This window comes from Bombina bombina, chromosome 1 (assembly GCF_027579735.1).
Source record: "Bombina bombina isolate aBomBom1 chromosome 1, aBomBom1.pri, whole genome shotgun sequence".
Lineage (NCBI taxonomy): Eukaryota > Metazoa > Chordata > Amphibia > Anura > Bombinatoridae > Bombina > Bombina bombina.
In genome coordinates, this window is record NC_069499.1 from 549113456 (window position 1) to 549136405 (window position 22950).

Consider the following 22950-nt stretch of genomic DNA (forward strand, 5'->3'; position numbering starts at 1 on the left):
AATGGCGTGCAGGTTTTCCTGCAATAAGGTATGTGCAGTTAGCATATTTCTAGGGATGGAATTTGCTAGATAAATGCTGCTGATACCGGATTAATGTAAGTTAAGCCTTAAATGCAGTGTTAGCGACTGGTATCAGGCTTATTAACTGAGATACATACTCTTATAAAAGTGTAATATAAAACGTTTGCTGGCATGTTAATCGTTTTTATATATGTTTGGTGACAAAACTTATTGGGGCCTAGTTTTTTTCCACATGGCTGGCTTGATTTTTGCCTAGAAACAGTTTCCTGAGGCTTTCCACTGTTGTAATATGAGTGGGAGGGGCCTTTTTTAGTGCTTTTCTGTGCAGCTAAAGATACTGACAGAGACATTCAGCTTCCCTCTGCATGATACAGGACATCTCTGAAGGGCTCAAAAGGCTTCAAAGTCGTGTTTGAGGAGGGTAACAACCACAGTAGACTGTGGCAGTTGTTGTGACTGTGTTTAAAAAACGTTTTTGTCATTTATTATTCTGTTTTGTTATTAAGGGGTTAATCATCCATTTGCAAGTGGGTGCAATGCTCTGCTGACTTGTTACATACACTGTAAAAATTTTGTTAGTGTAAGTGCCTTTTTTTACTGTTATTTCAAATGTTGTCAAAATTTGTTTCTTTTAAAGGCACAGTAACGTTTTTTATATTGCTTGTTAACTTGCTTTAAAGTGTTTTCCAAGCTTGCTAGTCTCATTGCTAGTCTGTACAAACATGTCTGAAACAGAGGATACTTGTTTATTATGTTTAAAAGCCATGTTGGAGCCCCATAGGAGAATGTGTACTAAATGTATTGATTTCACCTTAAACAGTAAAGATCAGTCTTTATCTATAAAAGAATTGTCACCAGAGGGGTCTGTCGAGGGGGAAGTTATGCCGACTAACTCTCCCCACGTGTCGGACCCTTCGCCTCCCGCTCAAGGGACGCACGCTAATATGGCGCCAAGTACATCAGGGACGCCCATAGCGATTAATTTGCAGGACATGGCTGCAATCATGAGTAATACCCTGTCAGAGGTATTATCCAGATTGCCTGAATTGAGAGGCAAGCGCGATAGCTCTGGGGTTAGACGAGATACAGAGCGCGTAGATGCTGTAAGAGCCATGTCTGATACTGCGTCACAATATGCAGAACCTGAGGACGGAGAGCTTCAGTCTGTGGGTGACGTCTCTGAATCGGGGAGACCTGATTCAGAGATTTCTAATTTTAAATTTAAGCTTGAGAACCTCCGTGTATTGCTTGGGGAGGTATTAGCTGCTCTGAATGACTGTGACACAATTGCAGTGCCAGAGAAATTGTGTAGGCTGGATAAATACTATGCAGTGCCGGTGAGTACTGATGTTTTTCCAATACCTAAAAGGCTTACAGAAATTATTAGTAAGGAGTGGGATAGGCCCGGTGTGCCCTTTTCCCCACCTCCTATATTTAGAAAAATGTTTCCAATAGATGCCACTACACGGGACTTATGGCAGACTGTCCCTAAGGTGGAGGGAGCAGTTTCTACTTTAGCAAAGCGTACCACTATCCCGGTTGAGGACAGTTGTGCTTTTTCAGATCCAATGGATAAAAAATTAGAGGGTTACCTTAAGAAAATGTTTATTCAACAAGGTTTTATTTTACAGCCCCTTGCATGCATTGCGCCTGTCACTGCTGCGGCAGCATTCTGGTTTGAGGCCCTGGAAGAGGCCATCCATACAGCTCCATTGACTGAAATTGTTGACAAGCTTAGAACTCTTAAGCTAGCTAACTCATTTGTTTCTGATGCCATTGTTCATTTGACTAAACTAATGGCTAAGAATTCCGGATTCGCCATCCAGGCGCGTAGGGCGCTATGGCTCAAATCCTGGTCAGCTGATGTGACTTCAAAGTCTAAATTACTCAACATTCCTTTCAAGGGGCAGACCTTATTCGGGCCCTGTTTGAAATAAATTATTGCTGACATTACTGGAGGTAAGGGTCATACCCTTCCTCAGGACAGGGCCAAATCAAAGGCCAAACAGTCTAATTTTCGTGCCTTTCGAAATTTCAAGGCAGGTGCAGCATCAACTTCCTCTGCTTCAAAACAAGAGGGAACTTTTGCTCAATCCAAGCAGGCCTGGAAACCTAACCAGTCCTGGAACAAGGGCAAGCAGGCCAGAAAGCCTGCTGCTGCCTCTATGACAGCATGAAGGAGCGGCCCCCTATCCGACAACGGATCTAGTAGGGGGCAGACTCTCTCTCTTCGCCCAGGTGTGGGCAAGAGATGTTCAGGAGCCCTGGGCGTTGGAGATCATATCTCAGGGAGATCTTCTGGACTTCAAAGCTTCTCCTCCACAAGGGAGATTTCACCTTTCAAGATTATCTGCAAACCAGATAAAGAAAGAGGCATTCCTAAGCTGCGTACAAGATCTCCTTGTAATGGGAGTGATCCATCCAGTTCCGCGGACGGAACAAGGACAGGGGTTTTATTCAAATCTGTTTGTGGTTCCCAAAAAAGAGGGAACCTTCAGACCAATTTTGGATTTAAAGATCCTAAACAAATTCCTCAGAGTTCCGTCATTCAAGATGGAAATTATTCAAACCATTTTACCCATGATCCAAGAGGGTCAGTACATGACCACAGTGGACTTAGAGGATGCCTATCTTCATATTCCGATTCACAAGAATCATCAGTTCCTGAGGTTTGCCTTTCTAGACAGGCATTACCAATTTGTAGCTCTTCCATTCGGGTTGGCTACAGCCCCAAGAATTTTTACAAAGGTTCTGGTCTCACTTCTGGCGGTCCTAAGACCGCGAGGCATAGCGGTGGCTCCTTACCTGGACGACATCCTGATACAGGCGTCAAGCTTTCAAATTGCCAAATCTCATACAGAGATAGTTCTGGCATTCCTGAGGTCGCATGGGTGGAAAGTGAACGAAGAAAAGAGTTCTCTATCTCCTCTCACAAGGGTTTCCTTCCTAGGGACTCTAATAGATTCTGTAGAAATGAAAATTTACCTGACGTAGTCCAGGTTATCAAAACTTCTAAATGCTTGCCGTGTTCTTCACTCCATTCCGCGCCCCACGGTGGCTCAGTGCATGGAAGTAATCGGCTTAATGGTAGCGGCGATGGACATAGTGCCATTTGCGCGCCTGCATCTCAGACCGCTGCAATTATGCATGCTAAGTCAGTGGAATGGGGATTACACAGATTTGTCCCCTCTACTAAATCTGGATCAGGAAACCATAGATTCTCTTCTCTGGTGGTTATCTCGGGCCCATCTGTCCAAGGGTATGACCTTTCGCAGACCAGATTGGACAATTGTAACAAAAGATGCCAGCCTTCTAGGTTGGGGTGCAGTCTGGAACTCCCTGAAGGCTCAGGGTTCATGGACTCAGGAGGAGAAACTCCTCCCAATAAATATTCTGGAGTTAAGAGCAATATTCAATGCTCTTCTGGCTTGGCCTCAGCTAGCAACACTGAGGTTCATCAGATTTCAGTCGGACAACATCACGACTGTGGCTTACATCAACCATCAAGGGGGAACCAGGAGTTCCCTAGCGATGTCAGAAGTCTCCAAGATAATTCTCTGGGCAGACTCTCACTCTTGCCACCTGTCAGCGATCCATATCCCAGGTGTAGAGAACTGGGAGGCGGATTTTCTAAGTCGTCAGACTTTTCATCCGGGGGAATGGGAACTCCATCCGGAGGTGTTTCCTCAATTGGTTCTCCGTTGGGGCAAACCAGAATTGGATCTCATGGCATCTCGCCAGAACGCCAAGCTTCCTTGTTACGGATCCAGGTCCAGGGACCCAGAAGCGGCACCGATAGATGCTCTAGCAGTGCCTTGGTTCTTCAACCTGGCTTATGTGTTTCCACCGTTTCCTCTGCTCCCTCGTCTGATTGCCAAAATCAAACAGGAAAGAGCATCGGTGATATTGATAGCGCCTGCGTGGCCACGCAGGACCTGGTATGCAGACCTAGTGGACATGTCATCCTTTCCACCATGGACTCTGCCTCTGAGACAAGACCTTCTAATACAAGGTCCTTTCAATCATCCGAATCTACTTTCTCTGAGACTGACTGCATGGAGATTGAACGCTTGATCCTATCAAAGCGTGGCTTCTCCGAGTCAGTAATTGATACCTTAATACAGGCAGGAAAGCCTGTCACCAGGAAAATTTACCACAAGATATGGCGTAAATATCTTCATTGGTGTGAATCCAAGAATTACTCATGGAGTAGGGTTAGGATTCCTAGGATATTGTCCTTCCTCCAAGAGGGTTTGGACAAAGGATTATCAGCTAGTTCTTTAAAGGGACAGATTTCTGCTATGTCTATTCTTTTACACAAGCGTCTGGCAGAAGTTCCAGACGTTCAGACATTTTGTCAGGCTTTAGTTAGAATTAAGCCTGTGTTTAAACCTGTTGCTCCTCCATGGAGCTTAAACTTGGTTCTTAAAGTTCTTCAAGGGGTTCCGTTTGAACCCCTTCATTCTATTGATATCAAACTTCTTTCATGGAAAGTTCTTTTTCTGATGGCTATTTCCTCGGCTCGAAGAGTCTCGGAGTTATCTGCCTTACATTGTGATTCTCCTTATCTGATCTTTCATTCAGATAAAGTTGTTCTGCGTACAAAACCTGGGTTTTTACCTAAGGTGTTTCTAACAAGAATATCAATCAAGAGATTGTTGTTCCATCATTATGTCCTAATCCTTCTTCAAAGAAGGAACGTCTTTTGCATAATCTAGACGTAGTCCGTGCCTTGAAGTTTTACTTACAGGTTACTAAAGATTTTCGCCAAACATCTAACCTGTTTGTTGTTTACTCTGGACAGAGGAGAGGTCAGAAGGCCTCGGCAACCTCTCTTTCTTTTTGGCTTCGGAGTATAATCCGTTTAGCCTATGAGACTGCTGGACAGCAGCCTCCTGAAAGGATTACAGCTCATTCTACTAGAGCTGTGGCTTCCACCTGGGGCTTTAAAAATGAGGCATCTGTTGAACAGATTTGCAAGGCTGCAACTTGATCTTCGCTTCATACTTTTTCCAAATTTTACAAATTTGATACTTTTGCTTCTTCGGAGGCTGTTTTTGGGAGAAAGGTTCTACAGGCAGTGGTTCCTTCCGTTTAAGTTTCTGCCTTGTCCCTCCCATCATCCGTGTACTTTAGCTTTGGTATTGGTATCCCACAAGTAATGGATGATCCGTGGACTGGATACACTTAACAAGAGAAAACATAATTTATGCTTACCTGATAAATTTATTTCTCTTGTAGTGTATCCAGTCCACGGCCCGCCCTGTCCTTTTCAGGCAGGTCTAAATTTTAATTAAACTACAGTCACCACTGCACCCTATGGTTTCTCCTTTCTCTGCTTGTTTCGGTCGAATGACTGGATATGGCAGTGAGGGGAGGAGCTATATAGCAGCTCTGCTGTGGGTGATCCTCTTGCAACTTCCTGTTGGGAAGGAGAATATCCCACAAGTAATGGATGATCCGTGGACTGGATACACTACACGAGAAATAAATTTATCAGGTAAGCATAAATTATGTTTTTTTTATGCTGATAAGGCAGTCCTTCGTACTAAATTGGGTTTTCTCCCTAAGGTAGTATCGGATCGAAACATTAATCAGGAAATTGTTGTTCCTTCTCTTTGTCCTAATACTTCTTCTCAAAAGGAACGTCTTTTGCATAAGTTGGATGTTGTGCGGGCTCTAAAGTTTTACTTACAAGCTACTAAAGATTTTCGGCAATCTTCTGCCCTGATTATTGTTTTCTCTGGAAAACCTAAGGGTCAGAAGGCCACTTCTACTTCTCTCTCTGGTTGAGAAATTTGATTTGTTTGGCTTATTAGACTGCTGGACAGCAGCCTCCTGAGAGAATTACGGCTCATTCCACTAGGGCTGTATCCTCGTCTTGGGCTTTCAAAAATGAAGCTTCTGTGGAACAGATTTGCAAGGCGGCTACTTAGTCCTCTCTGCATACTTTTTCCAAATTCTACAAATTTGATACTTTTGCCTCCATTGAGGCCTCGTTTGGGAGAAAGGTTCTTCAAGCGGTGGTGCCGTCTCTTTAGGTCCTCCTGCCATTTTTTTTTCTCCCTCCCTGTTCATTCCGTGTCCTCTAGCTTGGGTATTGGTTACCACTAGTAATTGGAATGTTGTTGTAGACTCTCCATGTCAAAAAAAATAAAATAAAATTTATACTTACCTGATAAATCGCTTTCCGGACATAAAGAGTCCACAACCCCGCCCTCTTTTAATTATAATTCGGCAGTTTTTTGTGTAAACTTCAGGCACCTTTTCACCCTTGTGTTTCTTCCTTTTCCATTTCCTTCGGCTGAATGACTGGGGGTTATGGGTAAGGCAGTTACACTTAACAGCTTTGCTGGGTTGCTGTTTGCCTTCTCCTGCTGGCCAGGAGTTAAATATACCACTAGTAATTGGAATGACATTGTGGACTCTCCATGTCCGTAAAGAAAGAAATTTATCAGGTAAGCATAAATTTAGTTTTTTCAAACTGTGTTTCAAAGATAGATGTACTTAGTTGAACATATCACAATAAGACTTTGTTGAGCTGTGAGAGCATTGTAATTTAATTTAGACGTCAGTACAACCTCTCCCATTTTAATCATTTCCTGGTTCTTGTCTGAATATAGTCTGTTCCATCGTCACCATCTATTTGCTCTGCTCCCAGATTCTTATCATTACATATTAAAGGGACAGTATTTGTGGCTTCACATATATGCTCCTTGTAATTTGCTCACTGAATGTGCTCAGCTAGCACCCAGTAGTGCATTGCTGCTCCTGAGCCTACCTAGTTATTCTCATCAATAAAGTATAGAGAATCAAGCAAATTTTATAATAGAAGTGCTTTGAAAAGTTGTTTAATGATTCAGAGCATACAATTTTAAAGTTTAATCTTCACTTTATTGTCCCTTTAATAAAGAAAACTAGTGTGAACCTCAGGCTTTAATGGTATAAATAAAGTCCTAGATCTAAAATATTGCCATCAATTGCTTTGTATCTGGCTGCTTATGCATATTTGTGTTAGTATCTGTACCTCCAAAGTTCCTCTTCAGCTCTTTCACTGGGGTCACACATCTCCCCAAGCTGTACATTATGGTTGCAGGGGGTTATAGTGAAGCATTTGGCTGTGATCCTAATTCTTGTGAGATTTTGACAGTCTGCACTGGTGCAGCAAATATGTGAAATGCAGTTAGAAAAAGCATGTAGAAAGTCAAACTTTATTAGACGTTAACCTCCATGCATGCACTTCCCTTGCCAAATCAGATTGCAGATTGCCCATATTTTCACAAGAATTTGACTGGTTGTTTATTGTCCGTCATCTGACATCATCGCAGGACTTGGATGAAGCAGGAGAACAGAGAAGGTAGCAGACATGCTAAATACCTGATTGCTATCTATGATCCTTTTTTCTTTGCAATTGATTTACTGACTGATTCCTGGCCCCTCTATAAATATGGAGTATATAGCTTTCTGGATCTATGCATGTACTTTGCTTATAATTATCCCATATGTTTTTCAAATAAGTTGCTAACATAAAAAATGTTTATATAAACACATGCTTTTTGTTTCTATTAATATACTTTTGAAACTGGGTCACTTGCCATCTGAGTAAGGGAACAAATTACAATTAGTTTTGGAGATAGTCAGGCATAATTCAAATGCTTTACATTTATTTAACATTTTATTTGCACTTTTTGGCACATTCAGCTCATGACAAAGAACATTGAACGTGTGCAGGCACTTACATTAAAAAGGATAGGGTACATTGCTCTTTGGTAGTCATATTTATTTGAATGTTGTATTCTCTTATGGTCTCCTGTATAAACCCTTGGACATCTGCTATTTTGTAGGTGGTTTTATGCAACTTAAGCTAGAATTATTCAGAAACGTAATTATAAAATGGGCTTGCATTTCAGGGATTTCTTCAGCAGGAACCAGGATCTATTGCTGAGTCTTTGTGGGAGTAAGGAGGAGAACAGCTCACTGACTGAGATTCTCAACACTCTTTTCTACTTGCCAGTGGGCAGACTGCTTGAATACTCCAGGCTTTTGCTCAAACTGGCCACATGTTTCGAAGTGGTAAGGCAGCTTTACTTATCTGTTTAGTTTTCACTCCTTAGCTGCTAGAGGATTACCTCTATTACTCATTATCTAGATTGCACTTGTTTTTTCAGTTGGCGTGTTAAGTATGCTTGGTGTGTTAGTTATAGTTACTTAAAATCATAATTAATGCCTAAAGTTCTGCTCTGCATAGAAATTTAGTTTTAAAGAGACATTGTAGTTATTAAAATCTCCAATGTGGTACATCGTAGAGTAACTCAGTCATCTAATATTTTATCTTTTTTTGTAATATTTTACTATGTAATTATGTACCCATATCTTCCACATGTCCTGCCTATTTATGCCAACTTTATTCCTAAGTGAGACCTCAGATCTGATAACTAGCACCTCCATTCCCATTATGAGATCTACATACTCAAATGAGACCTCAGATGCCTTCACCTGGTAGCCCCCTTATACCTATTATTATATACCCCCAAGTGAGAACATAGTTGCCTTGCTCCTGGATCCATTTTCATGTTAGCTATATGTTAGATCACATGCATTGTCCATGTAGTTATATTAATGCATGTTTTAAATGCCCAATTGAAACACCAGATCAGATACATGTCCCTGCAGCTTTTCACCTTACGCTTACAGGTACTTGAAATTGTAGGGAGTAGAAGGCTGAGGCGTACTACTGCAACATCTAGGCAGTTGCATCTAATGGAGTGGCTGTGCCTGTAAACTCCACAGTGGAACAAAGGATGGCATCAGAGAACCAGACTGGCCTCAGTAAGAGCAGGGAATATTTTATGTTTTGTATTGGCTCAGTATAGTACTAGGGTATGCCAGTTTGCACATTAGGAGTGCTACATATAGTATTAGGTTTGTATAGCACTAACCCTGCAGCTTTTCACCTTACGCTTACAGCTACTTGAAATTGTAGGGAGTAGAAGGCTGAGGCGTACTACTGCAACATCTAGGCAGTTGCATCTAATGTAGTGGCTGTACCTGTAAACTCCACAGTGGAACAAAGGATGGCATCAGAGAACCAGACTGGCCTCAGTAAGAGCAGGGAATATTTTATATTTTGTATTGGCTCAGTATAGTACTAGGGTATGCCAGTTTTCACATTAGGAGTGCTACATATAATATTAGGTGTGTATAGCACTAACCAGCAACAATCTGAAGTTGTCAGTGTTTTTTTTATTGTGCGGGTTCATGTGAAAGGTAACTGTGACTGATTACTGGCATAGGAACTGAAGAGCTAATGTCTAAAATAAAATCAATACACAGTATTATGCTTATGTCAGGCCCCACCACTCATAAAGGGACATACAACCCCTTATTTAAATACATGGGAATAACTTGAATTAGCTACTGATTGCTAGAACCACCACTGCTTGCCACAATGTAGTTTTTTTATATTGGGGCAAGAATGGCTCCCTTAGTTTCCATTTTACTTTAGTTAAACTGCTTTCTTTAGAGGTAATTCTCGGCTTTGAATTCTAACATTTAGATGATTAAAGGGATAGTAAACAGCAAAAATGTTATTGTTTAAAAAGATAGGTAGTCCCTTTATTTACCATTCCCCAGTTTTGCATAACCAACACTGTTATAGAAATATACTTTTTACCTATGTGATTACCTTGTTTCTAAGCTTCTAAGGACTACCCCCTTATCTCAGATCTTTTGACAAACTTGCATTTCAGGCAATTAGTGCTGACTCTACTGCCCTCTAGCTGTGAAAAACTGTCAAATGCATTCAGATATGAGGCGGCCATCAAGGGCTTCAAAATTAGCATATGAGCCTACGTATGTTTAGCTTTCAACTAAGAATACGAAGAGAACAAAGCAAATTTTATGATAAAAGTATATTAGAAAGTTGTTTAAAATGACATGCCCTATCTGAATCATGAAAGCTTAATTTGGACTTTACTATCCCTTTTAACTGCATGATTAGGCACCTTGAAAAATGAATATACTAGAGAGGTGGTTCTTTTTCAGACCCATATCCCCCCTTGAGTTACATATAAAAGCATGAGACCTAATTTTTTTTAATGCAATTCCCCTTGTTCCTTTAAAAGGGACTCCTGTCACTACCTGATGTAATTGCTGTGTGGACAGTAAACACTGCAAATACCACCTACAAAGCACACCTCATGTAAAAGGGGTATACTCTTCTTTGAAGTGAAGGATACCATGGTACTGTGGCTTTTCTTTCCAAGGGCAGGGAGAGTCCACAAGTTCATTCATTACTGTTGGGAATATCAACACCTGGCCACCAGGAGGAGGCAAAGACACCCTAGCCAAAGGCTATAAATATCCCTCCCACTTTCCCTATCCCCCCAGTCATTCTTTGCCTTTCGTCACTTAAGGAGGATGGCAGAGAAAGTGTTAGAAGAAGATAGTCCTTTAATGGGTATTTTACTTACAAGAGAGTACTGGGGCTTTTGCAATAACCACGTAAATCGCTCAGTGAGAGTGGTGGTGAACGTTAGATCCAGATGTGACAGGGACGTTTTCTATATTGATCTGGATGCTCAACCTAGCAACCCCTGCGTAACCAGTGTTAACGAGTTGCACTGTTTTACTCCATTCACTCAGATCCCTGTCAGGAAAGCAGAGTCTGTCACACTTTGAGTTACTGTGTCTGCTCCACAGCACTGATCCTGGGGTAAGTCCCATTATTTTTTTATGGGAATGTGCCTAGTGGGTGTTATCACTCCCCTAATAGTAAGGCAGGGACGGCTTTATTCACAGTGTGACAAGTGTTTATTCCCTATGGGATCTGGGGTTATGTTTCCCCAGTAGTTGAGGTTATGAGACTGGAGCAGTTGGGGGCATGTACTGATTAGCTCTGTAGATTGGAGCACTCGTGAAGGGGTTTATGGCTCATGAGGGTGTCTTCTTTTGACATATTGATGCAGGATGGCCTCTTTATTTTTTGTATGCGCTATGCAGCTTCTTCAGCTTCGCACACTTTGTTTTCTGTGGGGGCGGTCTCTTATGCGATCACGTGACCGGCCATATTTCCTCCTCGCTAGCAGCTCTGGTTGTCTCAGACTGCAGTTTTTTCCTTAGCAGAGAGTTTACTGACTAATCTACAGATCCTGGTTACTGGGAGGTGGTGAGTATCCCGGCCTAGGTGTAGGTGCCTTTTTGCGCAGCAGTGCTTTTTTCCCTTTTCTGTGGTGAACCATTATCACGCTATGGAGGACACCAATGTTAACCCTTCAGAGGGTTCAGTTCCTGCTATTGCTATATCCAATGCTTGTTTATATTGTGAAGAGGCCATGGTTTGTCCACCGGCTCAATTCTGTTCAATCTGTATAGGGGTTGTTTTAAAAGCTAGGAAGGCTACAACAGTTAATCCTTCATATAACTGTATATCCTCTGAGCCTTCCACCTCACTCTATTGTCCAGGAGATGCCTACCTTAACTCCATAACCCTTCCCCACAAACCGTTCCCTGCGGCACGCATATCCCTCCAACTGGAGGTGGTTTAGTTCTCAGTTACAATCCGCGGTTTCTTCGGCCCTAAATGCATTGCCTATCTCTGGGAAACGGAAGAGAAAGGTCTAACATAGTTCTACTGATTTCTTTTCAGTCAGAATGAGCTAGTCTGCATCAACTTTCTGAGGACGAATTAACCTCTGTTGCGTCTGATGGTGAACTTTCTGAGTCAGAGGTTTCAGAAGTTAAGCCTCCTGCCTCAGAGGAACCTAGCTTTAGATTTAATATTGAACATCTCCGTTTTCTTTTAAAGGAGTTTTTGTCTACTCTGGAGGTTCCAGAAGCTAAGCTTCCAGAGGAACCTAAAATTCCTAAACTAGATAGGGTTTATAAAGACAAGAAGGCAAGCATTATTGCAAATGAATGGGAAAGGATTGGAACTCCTTTATCTCCTTGCACAACTTTTAAAAATTTTAATTCCAGTTCCGGATTCTCATCTGTAAAAGGTGGATGGTGCCATTTCTACGCTCACCAAACGTACTACTATTTCTCTAGACTAGGATATCTCCTCTTTCCGGGATCCTATGGATAAGAATTTGGAAAGCTTCTTGAGAAGAATGTTTGTCAACATATGGGTTTCCTTTTCCAACCGGTAGCAGCTGTGACCGCGGTTGCAGGGGCAGCCACTTATTGGTGTGACTCTTATCGGAGTTAATTAAAGTGGAATACACTCTTGAGGATATTCAGGATGGGATTAAGGCTTTAAGGATAGCCAACTCCTTTATCTGTGATGCTAATATGCAGATTGCTTGCTTAAATGCCAAATCTTCAGGTTTCGTGGTCCTGGCTTGCAGGGCCCTCTGGCTGAAGTTCTGTTCTGCTGATATGGTCTCTAAATCTAGACTCCTCTCTCTACTATTCAAGGGGAAGGTTTTATTTGGACCAGGTCTTGATTCTATCATTTCCACTGTTATGGGGGGAAAGGGTTCATTCCTCCAAGATAAGAAAAATAGACCCAAGGGACGTCAGTTCTCTAATTTTCGTTCCTTTCGGTCAGACAAGACCCAGAGGACTCAATCATCCTCCAATCCTGAACAGTCCAATGGTACCTGGAAGCCTAGCCAGACTTGGAACAAATCCAAAGAGACCATGAAGCCCACAGATAACAAATCTGCATGAAGGGGCAGCCCCGATCCGGGTCTTGGGTTCAGGATCCTTGGGTGTAAGAGGTCGTATCTCAGGGATACAAAATAGGGTTCAAATCTTGCCCTCCAACGGGCAGATTCCTTCTTTCAAGACTATCTTCAAAACCAGGGAAGAGGGCAGCTTTCTTAGATTGTGTTCGGGATCTTTCCTCCCTGGGAGTAATCGTCCCGGTGCCTGCCTCAGAAAGGGGTCTAGGTTTTTACTCAAACCTCTTTGTTGTCCCCAAAAAGGAGGGGACTTACCATCCAATCCTGGACTTGAAATATATTTTTCCTCAGTTGGCTCTCCTACCTCGGGTCATTGCTCGCATCAAGCAGGAGCTAGCCCTGGTAATTCTAATAGTGCCATCTGTGGTTATCTATTAATTTAAAATATCTTTACTTTCTACTAAATATAATATACTAAATCTCTATGGTGGTACCACTAAAACCAACACAGATAAATTGTGAAATAAACTCTATGAGGGGTCCTCCATTATTTGTCAAACAGTTTATTTAGGAATCAATATATGTTAATAATAAGATAAATATTTACAGGTATATATATATATATAAATCTATTTTACAGATAAACAGTCCAAAATTTAATTAATACAGGGCAACTCTTCTACACTAACCCCAATTGTGCAATACTGCTACACAGAATATTATCCCAGAAATACTTAGCCAGATTCTCTGTGTCCAACATCATCCATCTTTTAGCAGGAGCAGGCTAAAATAGAGAGACAGAGGCTCTGGTGTTACAGTATTTTATAACCCAATTCAAAAGGGAGTGGCTTATCAAATGTCACTCAAAAAGACCATTGGGTGTGTCTTTCTAGACTACACTAGACAAAAGAACTACTTGAATAAACCAGCTATGTGAATTGTCAGTTATAAAATCTGTGAGCTATATTCCAATATCCCTGTAATAAAAATGTCACCACAACATCTAGGCCGCGAAGCACATTGTTCACAGATCTGGTGAGGATGTCCTCCTCCCCTCCATGGAGATTGCCATTCCGAGCGGATCATCTAATGCAGGGACCATTCATGCATCAAAACTTAGATTCTCTGAGACCGACTGCGTGGAGATTGAACGCCTAGTCTTATCCAAAAGAGGTTTTTCTGAGAGAGTCATAGATACTCTAATCCAGGCTAGTAAGCCTGTTACTCGCCGTATTTACCACAAGGTGTGGCGTACTTACCTACTTTGGTATGAGGAACACGGTTTTCTCTGGCACATTGTGAGAATTGCTCAAATTCTATCTTTTCTTCAGGATGGTCTGGAAAAGGGCCTGTCGGCTAGTTCTCTGAAGGGTCAGATTTCTGCCCTGTCGGTCCTACTGCACAAGAGATTAGCATACCTTCCTGATGTACAGTCCTTTGTTCAGACTCTGGTTAGAATCAGGCCTGAATTTAAACCTGTTGCACCCCCTTGGAGCCTCAATCTTGTTCTTTGAGTGTTACAGCAAGCTCAGTTTGAGCCTATGCATTCTGTTGATCTTAAACTTCTATCCTGGAAGGTTCTGTTTTTGTCGGCCGTCGCCTCTGCTCCCAGAGTCTCTGAGTTATCTTCTTTACAGCGTGAACCCCCTTATCTGGTATTCCATGCGGATAAGGCAGTTTTATATTCCAAGTTAGTTTTTTTACCTAAGAATTTCAGATAATCCTCTTCTTTGTTTTATATGCTGGTTGATGCAGAGGGCCACTGCGACTTCACTATCTTATTGGCTGAGAAGTATCATGGTTGATGTACCTGGCTAGAATTGTAATAGATGATAAAGGCAGTAGACAAGTATTTAATGAAGTAACTGAGATTATTTAATTTTTAAAAACTGTGGGATAACAATGAAATGTATAGAATATACTTCAAGTGTTTGATTATTGATTTCGATGTTTAGAATGAGGGTTCCCTTTTGGATTAATTATTTCGTACTTTGTGTGGTTTTTTCTTCCTTTTTTTTTTTTTTTTTTTTTTTTTTTTTTGTTTCTCCTACGACAAAACATGGAAGTTGGTTTTATAATAAATAAAAATGACAGGTAGTGTTAGTATGTTGTCCTGGAATGTGGGGGGGGATATCATCCCCAGTGAAACGCAAACTAGTGATTAAAACTCTAGGTAAGATGCAGCCCGACAGTCTGCCTTCAGGAAACTCATTTAAATTAGATAGAAGCAGCTAAATTAAAGATTAAATTGGTTGGTGAAGTAATCTCAACTAAAGGTTCAAATAAAAAATGCGGCGTAGTAATTTTATTGCATAAACAATTAGATTAGAAAATAATCAAGATAGAGGTTGATAGTCAAGCGAGATATATCCTACTTCAAATAGAAGTTAAAAACATAAAGTTTGTAATTTGCAATATATATGCACCGAATAGATTATCAGTGGAGTTTTGGGAGAAAATTCAAAATAAGGTATTTCCATATAAAAACCAAAATTTAGTAGTCTGTGGAGACTTTAATATGACATTAGATCCTGCTTTAGATCGATTCTCACAAAGAAATATAGTTAGTAACAGATATACTGCAAAATACTTTAAGAAATTTTGTAATAAATTAAAATTGGCAGACATTTGGCGGATCCAAAATCCTGACAGTCTTAGATATACTTGTGAATCACGTGCGCATAGAACATTTTCCAGGATTGACCTGTTCCTGGTTGCTGAATCACTCTCTATTTGGCAAGTAAAGCCTGATATTGGAGAGATCTTGATATCGGACCACGCAATAATATCTTTAACAGTCCTTTTGAGGAACAAAGGTAATTTTCAGAATACGGTATTTTCTTTTCCTCGTTCTTTATGTTTTGAGCCTAGATTTCGTTCATGGTTACAAATAAAGTGGCATGAATATGCGATGGATAATGTTGATTATAGAAATAAAATTGAAATATTTTGGGAAGCGGCTAAAGCTGTGCTTAGGGGAGAGATTGTTGCGTATCTAAATGTTCGTTCGAAAAAGATAAAAGCTAGAGAAGTTGCACTGGCAACAAGTGTACAGAAGATGTATATCCAGGTACAACAGGATCACTCACAGCAAAACTGGGACAGTTATATTGCTACTAGAAAGGAACGAGATCTCTATTTAAAACAAAAACTGATAGCTGAGGAATTAAGATTAAACAGATTGTACAGGGGTTTCCATGGGAGGTCAGCTAAATATCTAGCTAGTCTTACTAAATGCAGAAAGAAAAAAAACTTTATATCTGTCATTAAAGATAGTGAGAATAGACATTTTGAAACAGGGAAAATTTGCGAAATTTTCGCTGCTTATTATCAGAATTTATATTCTACAGTAGAGATAAATGTTGATAATCAAGAGAGATTCTGGTCCAAAATAGTGACCCCAGAAATTTCAGAGGAGGACCTGAAGGTATTAAATGAATCTATAACTAGAGAAGAAATTGGCAATGCCATTTATAAACTGAAAGGTAACAAAGCGGCCGGCCCGGATGGATTTCCATCGGAGTTTTATAAGTGTTTAAAGGAAGAACTAGTGCCAGTTTTAGAGCTGCTTTTTAATAAATATTATACAGATAGTACGCCGATTTCAGCCTATTTCTCAATGGCTAATATCTCTCTCATATTGAAGAAAGACAAAGACGCAGAGGACCCCAGCTTCTTATAGACCGATATCGGTCTTAAACTCTGACTACAAGATTCTAACAGCTATTTTAGCTAACAGGTTCGCGCTCTGTCTACAAAAACTTATCCATCCAGATCAATCTGGGTTCATGACCAATAGAAATTCAAGCAAGAATATACGTAAATTAACAACTTTTTTGGATTACACTTGGAATCATGAGCAGCCAAATAGAAGTCATGACAGGGCAGTTTTAACATTAGACGCAGTTAAAGCGTTCGACTCCATAGTGTGGGAGCACTTATTTATATCATTAGGAAAATTTGGTATTAGAGGGAATTTTGCACAATGCATCTATAAAATATATTCAGAACCTATTTCTTATCTAGTGGTCAATGGGATTACTTCTTCTAAAATATTATTGCAGCGTGGTACACGGCAAGGATGCCCATTATCACCCTTATTGTTTAACATAGCGCTAGAACCACTTGCGATCCAGGTGAGAAAGTATCTAACTGGGATCCCACTAGGTTCGTCTTGTTTGAATATATTACTATATGCGGATGATATTTTACTTTTTATAGAAAATCTACAACAATCCATCCCAATCTTGATTCATTTGTTGGAAGAGTTCAGCTCTTTCTCAGGGTATAGAGTAAATACTGGGAAAAGTGAATTGATGATCGTAGGTAAATCATCTTCCAGATTTTCTATTAATGTTTTTAAGGAGGTGGAGTCCATTAAATATCTGGGGCTCGTTTTACATAAAAATCCTAAATACTGGTATAGTGATAACTACATATCTCTATTTCAAAAAATCAAAGTTGATCTACAACTATGGACCTCCTTTCCTTTATCTTCATCAGCGAGAGTCAATTTAGTTAAAACCATTATTTTTCCACGGTTGCTATACCCCCTACAAAATTTACCATTACTTTTACGTAATAGTGATTTAAGAAAACTGTGTTCGCATTTCTCGAAATTTATATGGGGCAATAAAAAACCTTGCATTTCATTAGCTAGACTAACACAGAAATCAGGGGCAGCCGGGCTATATGTTATATAACATCGCCTCATTATTAAAAATTGCAATTGACTGGCTGGCCAAAACAAATATATATTCTACTTTTGAAGAAGAATCTTTTTTAATACATCCTTTTGCGTTGGCAGCTATAATACACTGCAAACCTAGACAGCTACCTTCTAATGTCTCTACATTGATTACATTTAAAAATATAGTTCTTGCATGGCAAAAATTTTGTAAAATATTAGAGATAGATTTTTCTTTTTCGGAATTCCTCCCTATCCAGGGTAATCCACTTTTTTTACCTGGTATTAATCAGAGGTCCTTTAAGCTATGGGCAGAAAAAGGTTTAAATCGGGTATGTCAAATATTAGGCCCGGACGACTTAGTATTACAAGGGGAAATCTTGTTTGCCTCATTTAATCTACCCAGATCTGATTTATTTGCATTTTTTCAGATTCAGTATTTTATTTCTGCACAAAAATGGAAGTTACCTTTGCCTATTGTGTGGTCTGATGTGACTCTTTTACAAAGATTTATTACGGGCATAACATCAATTTCATTAATGTATGATATCATGTTGTCAAAACAAACTCAAGGCCTTGTGGATAAGATCTGTAATTTCTGGATACCGTTAATTCCAGACATAGATCACGATAGAATTCACCAGAGTTTTAATAGTCTAGATAAGTGTTTAATTCCTTCAAATTGGAAGGAATCACACATGAAACTTATAATTTCTATTTACATCCAGCGAAAATAGCTAAATTCTATCAGGTCGGATCCGCAGAGTGTCCAAGATGTCATTATCAAAATGCCGATCTGGTTCACATGTTCTGGGCCTGTCCTAAGATAAGGCAGCTATGGCAAAAAATTACATACTGGTTCAATACTGTTCATAACTCATCTATCTCCCTCACATTCCAGGATATCGTCCTATTATTTAAGACTTCTAGTAATCAAGATTGTCACTGGGTATACCCCTTAAACATCACAATATTAGTTGTAAGACAGTGTATTTTAAAAAGTTGGAAAGCGAGAAGAGCTCCCCCTCTCTCGGTAGTTTTTCAGATGATACAGGAACAGATCATTTTTTAATCTTACCATCTTCAGACCCCGTCAGAAAAAAGAATTACATTTTTTTTATATGGGTGGTACTCTATTATTAAGACATATTCTTTAGCCATCCAAAAACAGATATTAGCACCCTTTTTATCTTCCATCAGTTTTATTGAGATGGTAGTATTAGAATTGTTTCCATATAGTTGGATTAGGTATCCTGCCGAGATATAAACACAGAGAGTAGGAGGTTCAAAGTAAAAAATATTATAAGGGTGTCTTTTTTTTTTTTTTTTTTTTTTTTCTTCTTCTTCTTTCTTTCTTTCCTTCTTTTTTTTCCCTCTCCCCCCAGCCCCTCTTGGCCAAGTGCCACGAGGAGTCAAAACATAAAAATGCCGACAAATGATTATTATATGTTGTTTTTCAGATTTTGTTGTCTAGTATTGTTTACATTTTTTGAGTCTGACAAGTAATGTAAATGACAACAAGGTATGATCTTTGTATATTGTATATTATATTTTAAGAATTGCTCTTTGTCATTTTTTTTTTTTGTGCGGCAATCAATAAAGAGATTTAAAAAAAAAAAAAAAGAGAAGTATCATCCGTTTGACTTATGAGAAGGCAGGACAACAGCCTCCTGAGAGGATAATGGCTAGGGCAGTTCCTTCTTCCCGGGCTTTTAAGAACGAAGCCTCCATAGATCAGATTTGTAAGGCGGCTACCTTGTCCTCCTTACTTACTTTTTCAAAGTTCTATAAATTCAATATTTTTGCTTTGGCTGAAGCAGCTTTTGGGAGAAAGGTGTTACAGGCTGTGGTGCCCTCAGTTCCTTGCCTTCCTTTTTACCCTTCTGTTTGTCCTCTGGAGCTTGGGTATTGGTTCCCAACAGTAATGAATGAAGTTGTGGACTCTCCCTGCCTTTGGAATGAAAACAAAATTTATGCTTACCAGATAATTAATTTCTTTCCTGGCCGGGAGAGTCCATGACCCCACCCATAATATTTTTTGGGCAGCTTCCCTTTAATTTTTCTTCTGGCACCTCTATACCCTAATGTTTCTCCTGCTTTTAACTGTTCCCGCGGCCAAATGACTGGGGGGATAGGGGAAGTGGGAGGGATATTTATAGCCTTTGTCTGGGGTGTCTTTGCCTCCTCCTGGTGGCCAGGTGTTGATATTCCCAACAGTAATAAATTAAGTCGTGGACTCTCCCTGCCAGGAAAGGGAGGAATTTTTCTGGTAAGCATAAATTTAGTTTTTTTTTGTTCTGTGCTCTAAAAGGAACACTAAATTGGGGTGAGTTTCCACTTTTAAAAGAGGCTTAGGTTGCTATCAGGCGATCACTTTGCCTATCAGTAACCTGATTCAAAAGCACATCAGGGAAGAAAAATCATTTGTATGAAGTTGGTCCTTCTCTCAGCCCTAAAATACACAGAGAATGACCCCTTATTTGAAAGAGATCGTAATCATATTTTAACTAAGGTGTTACTAAATCTTTCCAAGTGCCCGATGATTGTAATGACATTGACAAATGCCTCACAGCATTAATCCTGTTTTGAGGGATAAGGCCATCGTATTCCCTCCTAATGTAACTGTCTTAAAAACCCATTTATGAAAGGGGAATTCTCCTTACCCATGTAGGGCTCTCATTTCTATATAACTGTCTTTTGATCACCATAGTAATATAGAAGATCTGTATAGGATAATTTATTACTTCAAGCATGTTATTTTTGGTCTGGTTTTGCTTTATTTTTTTGCTCTGCCAAGCATTTGGGCAGGGTAAGAGCATACATACAGTTTCCAAATAAGTTGTCATAAGAGTGTGAAATGTGTATATATGTTATGTAGTTTTCAGTTTTCCTGGTAACTAGGAGGAGGCAAAGATTCCCAGAACTCCAAGATTACTCAATCCCTCCCACCTCTCTGATAAGCCTGTTTACTATTTGCCTCCTAGGAGGAAGGTGTAGAATTAAGGTGCTCCAGATTCTTTGTTGAGCTGGGTCCCTCAAGATCAAAGGGGAAAGGCAGGGCTCCTAATTGTTTTAGCCCATTCTGGATCTAAAGACCATGAAAAAGTTTCTCAGAGTTCCGAACTTCAAAATGTAAACAATCAGAACTATCCTTCAACTTCAACAGTCAACTTGTACAAAGCTTCAGTTGATGCACAACCTACAGTAGCTCTCTGCATGGAAGTGCTGGGTCTTATGGTTGCTAAATCAGATGCTAATCCTTTTGCTTGATTTCATATGAAACCTCTTCAGCTTTGCATGCTGAGTCAGTGGTGCAAGGATTACAATCAACTTTCCCTAATAATTCTGTTAGATCATGTAACAAGAAGGTTGCTTTCATGGTGGATAGATCATCAGTCCATTTCTCAGGGAGCTTCCTTTCTTTGCCTAACTTGGACTATAATCACAACAGATGTAAGTCTCTCAGGTTAGGGCACGGTATGGGGGCATAAGAGAGCGTAGGAAGTTTGGTCTCCTCAGGAGGGGAGGTTACCAATAAATGTGTTACAATTCCGTGCAATCTTCAGAGCTCTCCAGTGCTGGCCTTTTCTGAAAGAAGAGACTTAGCTGCGTTTTTAATCAGACAATGTCACGACTGTGGCAAATATCAATCATCAAAGGGGAACACACAGTTTTTTAGCGTTAAAGGAGGTGTGGCAAATTCTCCAATGGGCAGAAAACAATTGCTGCATTATTTCTGCAATTCATATTCCAGGCGTGGTGAACAACTAGGAAGCTGTTTATCTTCGTTGCTAATCCCTTCACCTAGGGGAATGGTTTCTTCTCTTGGATGTCTTCAATTTGATTGTCAAGAAGTGGGAACTTCCAGAGCTAGACCTGATGGCTTCGTGTTTAAACAACAAGCTTCACAGATACTTTGCAAAGTCCAGGGATCTTCAGGGGGAGTTTGGAAATGAGTTGCCTGCCTTTTTCCCAATTTTTTTTTTTATCCCGCCCTCATTACCCATGGAATCCACAGCTTGGGTATTCATTCCAAGATGTAATAGACTTGAGGACTTTCACCACCTTATGAAAGAAATCAAAGATTATGCTTACCTGATAAATTCACTTCCAGAGTCCACAAGGTCCACACCATTTTATAAAAAAAAAATTCTGGCAGCAGTTTCCTGTTTTGCACTTGCCTATACGTATGTCTGGTTTATCAGAGAGGTGGGAGGGATTAGGTACTCTTGGATTTTTGGGAACCTTTGCCTCCTCCTAGTGGCCTGGAATTGAAATCCAAATGTAGTGGACTCTTACCACCTTGAAGGAAATTAATTTATCAGGTAATTTTTGTTTTATCTAATATTATATGGCTGGATATTTTATTACAGCTTAGAGCAAAATGACAATGAATGTATCTTCTAATTTTCAGTTACTAATTTGTATTGGAAAACCGAGTTTTAAAATATTTAATATTTTAGGTTTTTGGGAAGGCCGTTGATGTATGTAAAACCATGACGTGTTTGATTTTAAAATTGATAAAATAATGACTTGGATGCTGTTTCCCTTGGACACTGTGGAAAGGGGCATTAATAATTTCCATTCTAGGTGGTGGGTTTTTTGCCATTTTTTGAATATTTGTAATCTATATAGTTTTTCTGGAAGAATGTAAACTGCAAACTAGAGCATTGTAATTAATTGCGTATGCAACTCACATAAAAGCACTGAAAATTCTGTGAAAATCTTACTGTAAAAAATGACGTTGGCATATGTGTGTGAAATGGTTCAGCAGGTAAAGGATTGAACATGTTTTCATTTCTGCGTATTGAAGCTTTTGAAATGTATTGTTTTGGCAATTTCAGTAGTATCAACAATACCATTTACAGGGTAGTTCCTTAGTTCCCTGAAAAAATGAAATAGTTACAAAGAACATAGGGCATGATTTTTTTCATAAGATGGTGAGAGTCCACGAGGGATTACACTCCAGTTCCACGAGGAGGCAAAAATACCCCTACGTTCCAGAGCTTAATCCCTCCCAATATCCTAGAATGCTTCAGTCAAATTTTTGACTCCAAGATGAAGTTAAGTGAATTCTGAAGTCTTTTTTATGTATCGTTGAAAGGGGTTCTCTGAACAATCTGAGGCCTAATTTCCCACTCAGAGTGTCTGCAAGGGTCAGGAGTTTCAGCCAGGAAGTGATGATCTTCTTCCAGTGTGTAGATGTTACAGGCTCTCCAGGTGAAATGCAAATGTATCTGCCAATCCCCTGGTCTATAGTGTGCTGCTGCTTATAGTGCGATTCATACTCCTCCCAAGTGAAAAGTGGATTTAACTGCCAGTCCCCTGGTTTACAGTGGGCTGGCACTGCGTTTGCTCAGCTTTGGATGGGCCCATCTATTGAAGTCTTCTGCAGCTGAGGTAAGCACAGTAGACAAAGTTTTTGACAGGTAATAACAATGCACCTTTATAGCCCCCCAAATAGTCTGGGGACATACATACACAATGAAGAGAGAGAACGTTCTGTACCAACTGTAGAAGTGCACCTTCAGTGCAAATGTATTTCTCTTTTAACGGTCATCCAATGGGATAAACTCACCCCTCTAGTGCAGTAGCCGGAGCAAAATAAAGGTAATA

At 40.0% G+C, this 22950-nt stretch overlaps 1 protein-coding gene across 4 annotated transcripts in view; it reads left to right on the forward strand.

Moving 5' to 3' along the window:
- The window catches only part of ALS2 (alsin Rho guanine nucleotide exchange factor ALS2), a 558121-nt gene that overhangs the window by 317385 nt on the left and 217786 nt on the right, over positions 1-22950 (forward strand). For all 4 annotated transcript variants that reach the window (XM_053698688.1, XM_053698690.1, XM_053698692.1 and 1 more), the window contains exon 13: positions 7932-8094. In XM_053698688.1, the coding sequence (XP_053554663.1) occupies positions 7932-8094 (163 nt within the window). The remainder of the gene's footprint in view (positions 1-7931; positions 8095-22950) is intronic.